General features: G+C 34.0%; 1 protein-coding gene across 7 annotated transcripts in view; it reads left to right on the top strand.

Moving 5' to 3' along the window:
* The window catches only part of LOC115877651 (mushroom body large-type Kenyon cell-specific protein 1), a 117,156-nt gene that overhangs the window by 39,160 nt on the left and 62,103 nt on the right, over window positions 1-15,893 (top strand). For all 7 annotated transcript variants that reach the window (XM_030893904.1, XM_030893901.1, XM_030893902.1 and 4 more), the window contains exon 3: window positions 117-323. In XM_030893904.1, coding sequence (XP_030749764.1) covers window positions 117-323 — 207 coding nt within the window. The remainder of the gene's footprint in view (window positions 1-116; window positions 324-15,893) is intronic.

Genomic DNA, 15,893 nt, shown 5'->3' with positions numbered 1-15,893 from the left:
AACTTGATAGGCGCGAAAATATTAACCCTTAGACTTCTTCTTTATCTAGGACCTTAATAAAAAAAATACCATTAAATATATCGGTGATTTTACCTATATCTAATATTTTGGTTTAGGTACCTTGCCAATGTAGCCCGTCAGTTTCAAGCCACCCCTCCCTCAGCCGATGTCATAGACAAAAATTGCGGTAGCGGAGAACAACCTCTGGATCTCAGCAAAGGGTCCAGCAATACCACAGCAAACAACCTATCGTCGTCGGAACCCAAATCGAGCATTGTCAACAATGTCCGGATACCGACGCTGGACCCCAAACAGATATTCAAGTAAGTTTCAAGTTCTTGTTTTACTTTAAAACATTAGCAAAACTATTAATATATGCAAACCAAAAATTAATATAAATACTGCTCATAAGATGTCTTTATACCAAATTTTAAATATCTACTGAATTATAATTTATTAAATAACGAATAAAATATTTATTAGTATAAGTACCATATTACCATAATAAGGAGAGTGTAAGTATCCCAAGAAGTATCAAAATATTACAATTTTTGATGTGATCTTATTTACCTATTTATGGAATCACTATCATCATCATTTTCAGCTTATTCAACCATGTCCAATGATGGTGTAGTTTGGAGCTATAGCTAGTAGCATCACATACTCTCTTTGTTGCCCATTGTTAATTTTCTAATATCATGGTCCCATCTTAGGTTCTGTCTTCCATGTTTCTCACTGTGCTGTAATTGTTGTGGTCTTTTTGTGACACATTGGTCGAATGTTTCCTTCTTTAGATAGAGTGCCATTCTAGATTTGAATATGATTGAGTTTGTTCCATAAGTGCTCCATGATAACTTAATTCTTCTATTAGTTTCTGGTAGTAGAGATCGTGAGCTGTGTATTAGTTGTCCTAAATATATAATATATTCTTCTACTATTTCCAGTATTGTGTTATTTCTTAGAATATCTTTCCTTTCCACTAATTCGTTGTACATTACTTTAGTTTTTGCTAAATTCGTTTTGAGACCCACTTTATTCCTGGCTGTATTTAGTTCATTCTTCTTAGGATATTCTCTATCTATTTTTAATCCTTAGTTGGTCCAGTCCAGTTGACGGAAGATTTCTTCTAATGTTGCTGTAAACAGCTTGGGGGATATCGCATCTCCCTGTCGTACTACTTTGCCAGTTGTGAAATCTGGTGTTGTTTTATATATCATTACTCTTGCTTTAGCTTCTTTGTATATATTGGCGAGAGTTTCTATATAAGGCCTGTCAATATCTTGTTTCGCAAGGATTTCTATTATTACCCCTATTATCACCCAGAAAAAAAAACATTTCGATTAGCCTTAGCATCACCAACAACAAAGGACAAATCATTTATGAACATAAAGTGTGTTTTTATGTTGTAAAATCCAAATTTTATAGTATATTAGTAGTTTTTGAAAAAAAAGTAATAACAAATTACAAAATGAAATAGAAATTTAATAATAATTAATCAGATAGATTTTTAATAGTACCTTTTAATCATTGTCTTTTGCCTGTAAACTAGCATTGGACAAATCTTAATTTGCGATGATTTAAAATTGTATTACATTTTACTAAAAATAAACGACGACAGGAAAGACAAAATTAAACCATAGGAAAAGTTTAAAGGTAAAACAACTATTACTACTGTATTTTTGTCAGGCAAAAACTACAGTCGAGCTTGGAAAGAAGTAGTATGTAATTACAAATTGTCCCAGGAAATGATTCTTAGTGTATCAGGATGTACTTTTCATCGAAAATGCCATTTCTAGCGGAAGCGGACGGCTACTTCGGTACGATTAAATGCATCGTTCCCGGCATTTTAAACTGTAACCGATCGATGAAGATGGTTCAGTTTAGTTGTCGTGTAAACCCATAGATTGTTTAACTAATTTTATTTATAAATGGATTAATTGTTGTCGTGTAAACCTGTAGATTGTTTAACTAATTTTATTTTTAAATGAACCCATTTACTGAAAACTCTTTGTCTAACTACTTATCTACAGTCATTTTTTTTGTGAGAGGGTAGTAATAAACCTTTTATAGGCGAGTGGTGTTCGTTCCCATCACCATCTCGAGGGAGACAATTATAGAGAACCCCAAACAATGTGGGAGTCGAATTGTTACCCACTAAAAAAGTCCACCTCCGAGGAGTCAGCTCCTCCTCTCCCTTTCCATGGAACCACCGTATGGCATTACTTCGAGTTCGTACGTATTCTTGGGGTTTATATCTTATCTATGTTAATTTTTTTATCTATATTCTATCCTATTTATTTTTAGGATATTTCCACATTTTTTGCCTTTTCTTCTTTTCCTTTCTCTATTATTATTTCTTTCATAAATGCCCCTACCTTTCTCCATATTTCGCTAGGTTTGGTCATTTTCATAATCAAGGTGTCCGAAGTTAATATTCCTACATCCGACAATAAGGACTGTCATTTATAGAAAGTTTTGTTCTAATTTTTATGTGTTTAAAGTAGTAAGTGCGAGGAGAGTAACGAAATCATACTAATGTTATCCCCCATCTTAGGAGATGAATTGTTAAAAATTGCTTTTTAGAGTTCAGTTAAGTCAGTTACGGAATCTTTGTGTAGAATTTCGTACTTCTAGACCAGATAGTAAGGGATTTTTTTTCAACTAACCTTCAAACTCCGTTTCAATCTCTAAGGAACTACATTATCCAAAAATCGCTTTATGCAGCTAATAAACTGATGACATTTAATAGACCCATTTTTGGTAGTAATGTTTATACAGATCATATCAAATAAACTTTCAGTCACGTGATTAGGCTTTACCGGCACAGCGTTGGCAACTTTTGTATATTTTCTTTTAATCAAAAAATTATAAATATAGCAGGTTTAGTCGTGACTGACTAAGTTAAGAAAAAACTCAAAATTTAAGTGAGGATGCAGTCCATAATCACCACACAGGCTAATAAAACTACTTTTTCAAATTTGTCAAGCTTTCGATAATTTTATTCCCATCATCAGGACAGTTTGACTGAGTCAGTTAGCAAAAACAACATCCTCAGCACATTGGCATAGCATAGCATCTTACGACAGAGTCACTGTTTGATCGAGCTCGAAACAACAATTTAGAAATTAGTCTTATATTTTTTTTAATTAGTAAATTTAAAAAAAAATGTTTTTTGTTTAAAGAAAAGTAATGTCGTTGGATATGTATTTTAATATTTTAGAAAGGAAATGTCCTTGTATTCCAATGTCATTTGATGCTAGTGTTAAGGCCTTTTCGTGCAGAGTATGTTGTTTTTGCTAATTGGCTCAGTTAAACTGTCCTGATGATGGGAATACAATTGTCGAAAGCATGACAAATTTGAAAAAGTAGTTTTATTAGCCTCTGTGGTGATTATTGCATCCTCAGTTAAATTTTGAGTTTTTTCTTTATTATAAATATATGTAGAATGTACCGTATGATCGAATAAAAACGGCGTCAGCGATGGCTATGAAATGACGATTGTTTCCCATATAATTTTACATATAAGATCATACGGTAGAATGTTTAGGAGGGGAGTTAATCACAGCGACCTTACAGATCAATTGTGTTCCACTTTCTTGAGTTATAACGAGCTACAACTCATCATACAGTCTCAGGGCTTTAACAATAGCCAGTATCTGAGACGGCTCTACAGAAGCCAGCTCTCCATCGACATCAGCTGTACCAAAGTTCATGGCACGAACGGTCGTCGTCTCGGCGCACTCCGTGATAAGGTGTTCTGGTGTTTCCCCATTTTCCCACAGAATCTCCATTCGCCGTTGTTTCAGCTTCAGCCTACTGAGGTGTTCGTTGAGGAGACAGTGTCCCGTTAGAAACCCCGTGACAATCCGACGATTGTTTTGTTCTGGTCCAGTTAGTGGAGTGTTCGCTCTTTTTCTAGCTAGATCATTTGCTTTTTCATTGCCTTCTATCCCTTGGTGAGCAGGCATCCAGAATAGGTAGTTGGTAGGAGGACTTTATTTTCTTTGCCTAATTTATTGAGCTTCTCTACGCATTCTTTGACCAACTTCGAATTGATGGTTTGTTCTTCACCATTTGTACTGGTTAGGCAACTGGATACATGTTGAAGTAGATCACCATCGGGGAGAAAAACTATATACCTACTGTCTGGAAATTGTTAATTCACGGGCATTTTACCCAGAAAAGACGGGAGAATAATCTAAACACATTAGTATGTCTGGTTCTTTCGTTTATCTTTTCAGAAACAACTTTATTAAAGAAATTCAAATAAGAACGACAATAACTAAACACTATGTTGCTCTAATAATCTTTCCGAATATTTCACTAAGATTTCGTATTACATTTTGAGAGTGTCGTCCATTTTTATACGAAAAAGACGTAATAACGCCAAGAGAATAACACAATTCTCCTTTATAATATTCGTTGTATGTGCTAAAATAAGTCGTAAAAATCCCATTTTCAGAAAATGGAGTCGTATCGTCTGGATATTTCGCATTTATTGCTCCATTTATCTTCAATCTTTGTGAAGTAATACGAAAATGAACCAGCGTGAACACGAAACGAGATATTTGTCACAAACGGTTATGACTCTAAGTGCCTTATTATATGATTTTTGATATAAAAATAAGATCGAGCCGTTTTACGATTATATACCTTTCTCTACGAAGATTTGCGAATTTTATGCCAGATTATAATCGTAAACATTTTTCGATAGCGCATTCTACATTTAAACGGAGTATCGCCGCTATATCTTCAATTATGCTATATAAAGGAGTACAGCGTTAAAGCTAAAGGTAATGGTTTAAAAATAACTTCAGCTAATTTGTACAATATCCTATGAACCTGTCTTATATACTATACATATACTATGCATCATCAACCGGAGTTAACGAACAAGACCTACGTTTCATATCAATGGAATCCCAATAAACAATATCAGATATGCCGATGATACGGTTGTAATAGCCAACGATATACAAGAACTGCAAAACATTATAGATTCCGTAGTCCACTATAGTGAGATGTTTGGACTGCATCTCAATGTCTTCAAGACCAAACTGGTCTTTTCTAAGACTCCAATAAAGTATTTAGGCGCTAACATCAATAGTCAGTGCGACCCGAAAAGAGAAATATTTTGAAGAATTGAGCAAGCGAGAAAAATCTTCGTGAGTATGAAACCATTTTTTACAAGACGAGACCTCAGTGCGGAACTCAGAACTCGAATGGCCAGATGCTACGCCTTCTCTCTGTTACTCTATGGATGTGAGAGCTGGACACTGGATGCACAGACCGAAAAGAGAATAGAAGCCTTCGAAATGTATGTGTACAGACGGATGCTGCGAATCTCATGGATACAAAGGATCACCAACGATGAAGTATTCCAGCGCATGCAGAAACAAAAAGAGATACTGTGTTACGGTTCAAAATTTCACCGTAACTTATTTTACTTATTTTGCTTATTTTTAGGAATAAAACTAAAACTTACTTGAATAACGGGCAATAACGTTTTAATTAGCTAACTGTACATATAACTTCTAATAATATCTTATTTATTAGGTCTCTTCACCACAACAATTTCTTGGGATGGAGTTGTCTCCTGATAACTGTAATATAAAAACCTCATTAATATAATATCAATTTGTCTGTTTAAAACTACCTTTCTTTCTACAGTGGTTACTAACCTGTCTTTATTTAGACTTATGCTTGTGTTAGGATATTTTCTTGGACATATTTCTTATCGGAGGATTCTTGAACATAGACTTGATGTGATTATCTTTGTCTGTTTCCAAGCAACAAGTGGGAATGTTGGGTCTACAATATACATATGGGTTAAGGATTTTATTATGTATTTTTCCTGTGTGTAATCAATTGGTTTTACCTGATTATAGTTGATTTTTCCCTAAATTCCATTTTGTTTATATTACGATTTACAGACTGACGTTTCAATTGTTTGTCAGCTGATCGTGTGACACCTGCGTTGAAGTTTGACAGATGGATCTTTGTAAATTAGGTTTTTAAACGGTTTTTATATATGATCGGAAAATGTATTAATAATTTTCCGAAGATATTATGTTCGTATAGGGATTATTATAATTTTATTATGATGTAATAAAATGTTTAACTCAATCCGTATGCATTAAATAAAATTTTATGTCAAATTTTGTTTTGGGGTCTTTGTTTACTGGTTGCCTGTGTTAGACTTATTTGTTGGTATCTTGAGTCCAGCGTCTTTTGCGGATTTTGCAAACGCGCGTCCTGTTTTCATTCTACTACCGAACCGCCGTGGTAAACGCAGCATTTCTGATCCGGACTGACTGATAAAAACTCCATTGAAGTTTTTGGTCTTGCCTTGCCGTTCCGAATTGGGATTGTTTCTTTGGAGTTGTCTGGAATTCTATTGTGGGTCGAGAAGACTGGTTGTGCAGGTTTGGTGACTAGTTGTGGCACTAGTTGAAGCCTTGTAGAGGGATATATTCGTCAGTTGGTAAGAGACATGTACATACAGCTGTGTAATGTTCTTTTGTACAACTATTTATTTTAGGGGACAGGATTTTACAACACGGACTGTGTGTGATGGTCGTACGAGATGAGTACGAGGACTTTTAAAAGAACCCTTTTCCATGGAGTAAAGTGTGTGTGACGCTTTTGTTTTGGAACGTCCACATGGTGGAAAGGTTCGTTATTATGTCCAAATCAGAACATGTCACTAAAATAGATCATATTTTAGGTTCTTCTTCTTCTTTCTTCTTTCTTTTTCCTTGGCTGTACTTTTAGAGTTTAAAGATGATTTAGCTTAGGATTGTTACAATTTTTTGTACTGGATTTGGGGTACTGCGTACTGCAACCAATGCTACTAGACGTGAATGCCACTGTGACGAGGAATGCCACTGTGACACTGAAGACCGGCAGTCTGGATTTTCTCATGGAATGACTGGAACGACCACTGGATGACAGATAAGACTTTAATCATCTGTTTATTTTATTGCGTTTATGATTGATTAAAATTTATTACATTAAATATACGATCGTATGTGAACTTGGTTTGATATATATATATATATATATATATATATATATATATATATATATATATATATATATATATATATATATATATATATATATATATATATATATATATATTTCATTATTTCGTATTTAAAATTTGCTACATTTTATGATAGATCTTGGTAATTTGTTTTAACTTTAAATTTAATATTTATTAAACGAATCCAGTACATTTTAGACTTTTCAATCAGTACATTTTTTCCATACACCTCCCTTTTGATAGAGTTTTGAGTTCCCATTATAAACTTTTTCACCCAAGGTGGCGTTATAACTGAACACCATCAAGGAAAGAAAAATGCAATACCTGGGTCATGTGATGAAAGGTGGTAGATACGAAATACTGCGCCTCATAATAGAGGACAAAGTGCAAGGTGAAAGATCAGTAGGAAGACGCCAAAACTCATGGCTAAAATATTTAAGGAGATGGTTTGAACATTCGTCTGCGGAAATCTTCCGGGCTGCAGTTTCCAGAGCCACAATTGCCATTTGGATCGCCAACCTTCGACAGGAGAGGGCGTGATAAGAAGAAGATGCATCATCATCATTTTCAGCTTATTCAACCAGTTCTAATTATGGTGTAGCCTCCCTCACATACTCTCTTTGTAGTTGGGCCCATTATTGTCTGTTGTTGGCTATGCGGGCCCAAGTTATCCCTGCTAATTTCCTAATATCATGGTCCCATCTCAGTTTTGGTCTTCCTCTGGGCCCCTTAATTCCTCGTGGGTATCTTGATGTAATTATTGTTGTGGTTCATTTGTTGTCTGTCTTTCTTGCCAGGTATCCTGCCCATTGCCACTTGAGGGATTTGACTCTGTGGATAACATCTATTATCTGGGTCTTTTGTCGTATCTACTCTATTCTTTTACGGTCTCTCTTGGTTATTCCCAGCATATTTCGTTCCATTGAGTGTTGTGCGACCGCAGTCTCCTTATGATCTCCTATACAATAGTAGTATATACATATAACTAATATTTAAAGAGTAGATCTAGTGATGTTAGTTTAGCTTTTACTATATAACGACTAGTGATATACCGACTTGGTCATCGAAACTGCGTGGTCTAGATTTTAAGGTATAAGACAGTGATGTAGACGGCTTAATGGAAAATAAAATGTATTAAAAAGAGATAAAAGTTGGGTTGATACATTGCTTCTATGCCGGATTTTGCATCAAAATTTCAAACCGCACAAGTAGGCGTTTATGAAATATGTTGCATTTAGAATTGGAACTTTATTTTTCACAATTAGTTACTCATTTTACTTGAGCTGTCGTAGGTTATATTTAGCTTAGATATATTATTTTCATTTCAGTAGTATACATGAAAGTTTTTAGAATAGTTTATTTTTACACACATTTTCTTACAAACTTAAAACCGACAACACTGTATGCCGCTTTTTATTTTGTCTCTCTGTCTGTCAACCGGTCATTTATATTTATCTCTATCACATGCATTAAAATACAGACCACGCAGATGGAGTGACCCGGGGCTGGTATAGAACTCGAAACGTAGAAAATAATTTATTTCATAATACATTTTCCTGGACTGCAACTAAAAATTTTACACAATGATAATTTTAGAAGACGTTCATAAAAAATATGGGCCTAGTTGATTTAAATGAAATATCCATTAATTTTGAATAAATTATATTTTATCCTCATAGTATATGCCTATTTAATGTTTTGATTATGTAATGGGCACTGGTGTTTACCCACTTATTTCGCCTGAATCCATTTTTGCTTTTGATCAAACGGGTCTGATATAGCTGGAAAGATGTAAAATGTTCAAGGGGTGCCTCACTGTTAAAATTTCATATAGGTACATTTTCTTGACAGTCGCTGGCAGTCATTGGCATCAAGCGACTATAATTATATTGCAGACATAGGCAGTCTTCTTCGCAGTCATTGGCAGTCGCTTGGCAGTAAAATGATATTTTGGCAGTACATGTACATTTTACATTTTTTACCCAAGTACCCATTTACGCCCTATTTTTTCTGTTGACATTTTTTCGGCAATTGTATTAACATTTGAAATTGTCATAATACAACGCGTCGCGTTGCTCAGTTCGGGTTATTTTTCGAGTTGTTGATTTTTACTAACGGAAGCGTTACATCACAAAAACTTCCTACCTGAGAATGTCTGCTCTACTAAAAACTAAAATACTTAAATATTATGGCATAGCTACGATTTCCATAATATTTCAATGCAATTTCAATGCTGCTGTCGAAATTTTAAAAATCCGTTGAAAAAACCTGTATTAAATAATTTTAATTGTAAATATTCATACATATATAACAAATTGTAAATATTCATACATACATGTTCATACATTCGATGGTAAACTTTAACACTAAGTTAAATCACATGAATTTTAAAACTACTTGCTTTAATTTTATGTGAACTGCTTTAAATATAATTTCGTATTCCGCAGACATTCTTTCAATACTTATGATATCAAAGAAATCGATCAAAATTTAATGATACCTCCACTTAACAATAGCACTTCCTTGAATTTAAATTACTAAATCTAGAATATTGTAAGATACAATCACAATACATACAACAATTCGTGATAATTGCTCACTTTCTTTTAACTCAATAAAATTTTCAAAATTTTATTTTTATATACCGGGTAATCCATCGTCGCCATCGTTGGGAACATAGGAAATCGTATACAAATTTTGAACTGTCCAGATATTGGCTCCCTTGTTAATTTTAATGCCTGAATACAGATACCTGAATACAGATACCAAATTTGAACAATTTTGGACAAGCCGATTTTAAGTAGTTTAAGAAAAACTGCATCTATTTTTAAATGAAAACTGAACAGGTAACGCTGCAAAACCAGACAAATGCCAACGTACCTAAAGTTGTCATGTTTTGTCAATGTCAAATTGTATTTTCTAAACGTTAGGTTTTTGCCTCATTCAAATCAGTATTAAATTACAAAAATATATTTCATAAAATAGTAGCGTAGACAGTAGAACAAATTACATGTGGCAATGATGAAATCATAGGTTGACAACTTAAGGTATGTTGACATTTGACTGATTTTCCATTGTTACCGGTTCAGTTTTAATTTTGAAATAGAAGCAGTTTTCCTTAAATTGCCTATAATGAGCTGGTCCAAAATTGTTCAAATTTGGCACGTGTATTCAGCCCGAGGGGTGTCTCACTATTGGAATTACATGTACATTTTCTTGGCAGTCGCTGGCAGTCATTGGCAGTCTTATGACAGTCGCCTATAATAATTACATGGCAGTTATAGGCAGTCTTCTTCATAGTCACTGGCAGTCGCTTAGCAGTGGAAGGATATTTTGGCAGTACGTGTACATTTTTTACCCGAGTGAGACACCCCTCGATTCAGCCATATGCAGACCTTTAAAAAACCTGTACCACTTAGCTGTAAAATTAATAGGGGAGCCAATATTTGGACAGTTCAAAATTTGCATGGGATTTCCTATGTTTCCAATGACGATGCACCACCCGGTATATCAAATTTTTGAAGTAACTCTGAAACTCCAACAATCAAATAATTAATATTTCTTGTTTAAAAATATATTAATCTTAATGAATAATTAAATGTTTTGTAATTATTTTTATATCGCTTTAAAAATATTTTATTAGATATTGATTTTAAATAAATAATTATCCGCGACTTCAATACCAATTTAATTCGACCTCTACTATTATTTACTACAATATTCAAATATATATGCTAATCAATATAATTATGCTAAGTAAATTATTACCACTTAACACTTATTGAGTATACAGATTTAGTAAATATTTACACAAGTTGTACGTAAAATCGATTCAGAACGAATTCAATCATTTAATTATTATTTGATTAGACGTTTAAAGAAAGTTAAAACATAGGTTAGCGGTAAATAACATTTTTAATCATATAAAATTGTCAAGAAATCCACAAAAAAATCTATAAGTATATTTTTGTGGCATTTTATACATTGACTACCAAAGATAAACATTACTATAAAATAAAGTTATAAAGCCCCATACTAACTATGCGTCGATGCGTCGATTTGATGCGTCGATGCACTCTCATAGAGTATGATGCGGCTCGACGATGCGATGTGTCGATTCAAACAGAACACCTACACTGAAAAGGTTTGGTTAGGTTAGGTTATTTATGAAATTTCATGTAAAGATATATATAATAATAATAATAGCTCCCGTATATAACGTTTAACGCCTTGGGGGTAGCCAAGGTACAGAGTACAGCTTGTCATGCTAGAGCCGTTCGGTATACAAGGTAATGTGGCTAGCAGTACACTTCAACCGCCCATTCTCAGGATTGTGAATCCCAAGTACTCATTTAAGGCTGAATCGACCTAGGTACCCAAACTATTTTTATTTTTAATAAAAATTGTCGGCTGATCAAATGCCGGGTGTAGGATTCAAGCCCACAACCTTTAGATTGGTAGACGAGAGCTGTACCCAGGGGTGGATGGGCCATATGGGAAAACGGCAAAATTCTCGTTGGGCCGGTGGAAAGATGGGCCGGTGGGCCGGTCCCGATCAGAGCTCAAAAAAGATTGGATTAGCAAAAATTAAATGGTTAATCTTCTAACTAAAATGACGTAAGATGCTTAGTGACTCCATAACTAACTAATCAATTTGCATCAGTATAATCGTCAGTTGCTTTTAAACAAAAACACCAATTTGTAAAATAACTATTGTAAAATGTCTTTCTCTGGGACACTTATAATTTTAATAATCAATTGTTGTTTCTTCGGTTTGAAAATTTTTATTATACAAGGTGAGTCTATAAGTGCAAATATTTTCAGGGCTGGTAGATCTCAATAAAATAAACATAATATATTATCTTTATCGAGTTTCAAATAAGTCCAATCGAGTTATTAAAGTTTGGAAATTAAAAAAAAAGATTTATTTTAAAAAAAAATGTGAGCCACCTCAATTTTTCGGTATTTGCATCTCTTTTAGTGCCGTAATATCAGAGATTCAGAAACTATATCGTTGGAAAATTTGCGGTGAACAGGAAGTTCTAAAAATTTTCTAAAATATACAGGAAAATTTAAAAGAAAATGCTCTATTTTTAACATCTTTTTTTGCAAAAAACCTCATAGACGTGTTCCTGGGGTCGAAATATACTACTCCTGAAAATATTTGCACTTATCCTGTATAGTTTTACCCACTATTCTTTTATTAATAACTAATAAATATGACTGGCTGGCAGCAAAGAAAAAGAATGAATAGCATTAGGTAAATTTAAATAGTCTCGATCTAAATGTATACTATAAGAATACGGTAGCGTAGATTGATAACTGGGGGCATCTGTGCAATATTTTTCGAGCTCCCTTTTGTAAGAAGGTAGACGATTTGACACAAACTCTGCGGTTGACGGAGAAAACATATCTATGCTTGGGCTTGAATTGGGGACGGACTAAAAGCCAAGTCTAAATTGTTGTTTAAAATGTTGCTAAAATGAATTTGCTAAAAATTACTGAGACAGCAGAGAAGAGTTAAATAAGGTTTAAACTAGATTAGATAGTAAAATATTAATATGTCTCGAAAATCCACATATTCTTATTATGGACTGTAACATAGCATTACATCAGAATACATTTATATCCACTCATTAGGTATTGCCTAGGTTTTTTTCGTTTGAGTCATGGCATTATCATACAAGATGCCAAATGTAGAAAAGTATAGAGGAAAAGTTTCGTGATAAGAACTATATAACAACTTAAAAAATGCTGCAGTTTTAATAGCGACCGCGGTTCATTCAGTTCAAAATACGTGTACACGAGGAGGCTGCTGCTGTAGCAAAAAAAGAGAATTTCTTTCTACAATGTGTAAGAAAGTATATACCCGAAATACTAAAAGTAATGTATTTCACAGAGGATTGGGTCAGCTGAACTGAATGAATCAGGAAGTCTTAAAGTTTCTCAAAATCGTGACTCAAAATCGTAGCCTATTCAAGATCAAATTACCGTTATCGATAATGGAAATAAAGCAGTTTTAATTTTGTAGTAAAAATTCAGATGTCCGACCCAATATTGGTCTTTACGAAAATTTTGATCAAAAAGACAATTTAATTTTTTTTAACCGGAGGCAAAACAGATTTTTCACACGAGCGAAAAACACCTTTACTTATATTAATAACTAAAATATGTTTCTTCGTTATGGTCATTTTGTTTTTGTGGATTTGGGCCAGTTGCCTGTTTTTCCCGGACCGGTTTCCACTTCCCCATCCACCCCTGGCTGTACCTTTACGCCACCGGATACCTCATGTAAAGATTCTAATCAAAAAAATGTTGGGAAAACTAAAAGATCAATATTAATTTGATTTCAAGAACATATGGCTCAGATAAGATATGGTAATAAAAAGGTCGAACATTTTTAAATATTTCTCTATTGACTGCTAGAGACCCAGATATTCATAAAATTCTGCTCTTACATTGATCTACTTGCGATAAATTTAATGATTTAGTGATTTATATTAATTTAAATACATTTAAATTGATATATCACATTCGGTATTTTAAATCGTTCAGATTACCATAAATTTTATCCTTTGAATATATATCACGGACTGATAAAATAACTTTTGTTTATTAATTAGAGCATATTTTTGTTATTCCCACACTTCAGTTGGTAAATTATGTGAATGTTACTATTGACATAGGTATACCAAAACAACAAATGTGGAAGTTAAATTATCAAAACTCATTGGCCTCCTCGAAATATATCTAAGTAGTATCCTGAGTATTTATCTGTTCTGAGCAGTTGATATCCAATTTGTCCCTACCCTTCTGATGCCAATTTGTCGGGAATTTTCCTTGTCTTCGTATATCTGCTACCTAACTCTCTACGAAGAATATTTTTGCCCTTCGATAAAGCAGAAACCCACTAGCAACAGGCGACACCATGCCACGCCACTCCATGTCATGTGAAGAAAATGTATACGTATATTCTTCCATTTAAAGTTTGTGTGCATACACGTGATACCACGCCATGCCATCCGATCACATCCGACTCTCTAGCCATTCATTTAAGTATTTTTGTAGTTTATAAAGATAAGAGAATCACATATTATGATATTGATCAGGGTCGGACTGGCCAGAGTCAGGGTGGCGACTGCCAGCCGGGCCCCGGCCTTTACGGGCCTCCTACCTTAGGATCTATACTATATAAGTAAAGGTAAAGTACTATATACTATAAGGTAAAGTACTTCTTATAGTATACTATAAGGTAAAGTACTTCATTATTTATTATTAAATAGAAATTAAACAAAAAAAGTGACGGTAATATTCTGAGGTTATCCCCAAAGTATTTTTGGATTAACAATATCAAGAAAGACAAAGCAGTAAGCCCTTTACAGTCAAAGCTGCGCTGGGCACTAGGCATCTAAGATGATGTCATTGACGTACGAAGCCATGTGCAAGTTCATTCAATATGAAGAAGAAACGACAGAATACATTTTATGTCGGTGCGACAGCCTGGCAAATGCGCAATTCTTTGTACTAGCAATGATAGGCCATTGACAGAGAGCTGGATGTAAGGTTCGGTTTCCAAGTTGCTAGACTTTTTGAAAAGGAATTGTGTAACCTAAGGATCAGAAGGGGACGAAAATAGATATGAAAAGATCAAAGGAGATCATGCCATAAGCCACCTCGGAGAATCCAATCTACTCTACCATACATTTAGAATTATAATCAAAATTGTATAAACATCAATGAGCGTTTCATTATGTGGCCATGAATATGCATACATCTTTACCACTTTGTATTGTGTGGCATGGCATAACGGTAGGTTTGCCAAAAATGAAGGACTGTTCTCTATTCGAGAGTACAGTCCTCTTTTTGGTCATACTGTTCTTTTTTCTCTTGCGTATTGAAACAGTCCTCTTTTTTACACACCAAACTCAAAATTTAAAAAATAATCGTCAATCGTCACAATACTTAATAAACACAACAATATATTTTCCGCTATTTCCACTCGTTCGATCAGAAAAGAGATATTTACGTTCAAGATATTTATGTGCATATAATAAACATGTTTAATTTTTTTAATTTACTTACTGTTAAGTTACATATGTGTTGAAATAAAAAGTTTTCTAGAAAATTGTTTTTAGTTAACACTATCATCTATCTACATAACGTTAACATAATTTTTGGGTCATATTTTAACAACATTTTTTGGAAGATGTTTTAATTTTTTCTTTCTGTGACACTTTCTTACCTCTTTCTTCCCCTTAAATTTTTTTACCGAACTCTCGTCCTCTATCTTTTATTCTGAAAGTTGGCCACTCTACGTTGGATAACCTCACGTAGTGTGTTCCAGCCTTATCTTGCACCTTGGCAACATGTACTGTCAACCGCTATTTCAGCTTCAGTAATTACATTATTACGAAAACCTTAAATCCAAATCTTCTACTTACTTCTACGCTTTACGTCCTGTCCATGAAAGTAATGCCAAATAGAGACATTCCTGTTTTGTATTGTGTTATTTGCAATAAAAGTACTAATTTTTGTTCCATAGGTTAGGAGAGAGAGACAAGGAGCAGTGATTGAAAGTTTTCCTCCATTAGATTCTTTAGCACATCTCTCTTGGACTTTACCAACCAATGATCATCCTAGTATCATTCGAAATAATTCTCTATTTTGGTTGTTTCCGATTTTATTGGAATACTTCTTATTTTTAAGTTAGGACCGTGACCGTCCTCTGTTTTCCTCAATGGTTTCCTAAGAACAGTTGGGATGATGAAGACCAGCTTTCATAACATCTTATAGGTGGTAGTCCAGGCGGTCGAGGTGTGCTAGGTCGTTTCTCCTTAGCAATTTT

Source organism: Sitophilus oryzae, unplaced genomic scaffold (assembly GCF_002938485.1).
Source record: "Sitophilus oryzae breed Bouriz unplaced genomic scaffold, Soryzae_2.0 scaffold_1496_pilon_pilon, whole genome shotgun sequence".
Classification (NCBI taxonomy): Eukaryota; Metazoa; Arthropoda; class Insecta; order Coleoptera; family Curculionidae; genus Sitophilus; species Sitophilus oryzae.
The sequence above is the reverse complement of the archived record's forward strand: the minus strand, read 5'-3'. Positions and strand labels throughout refer to the sequence as shown.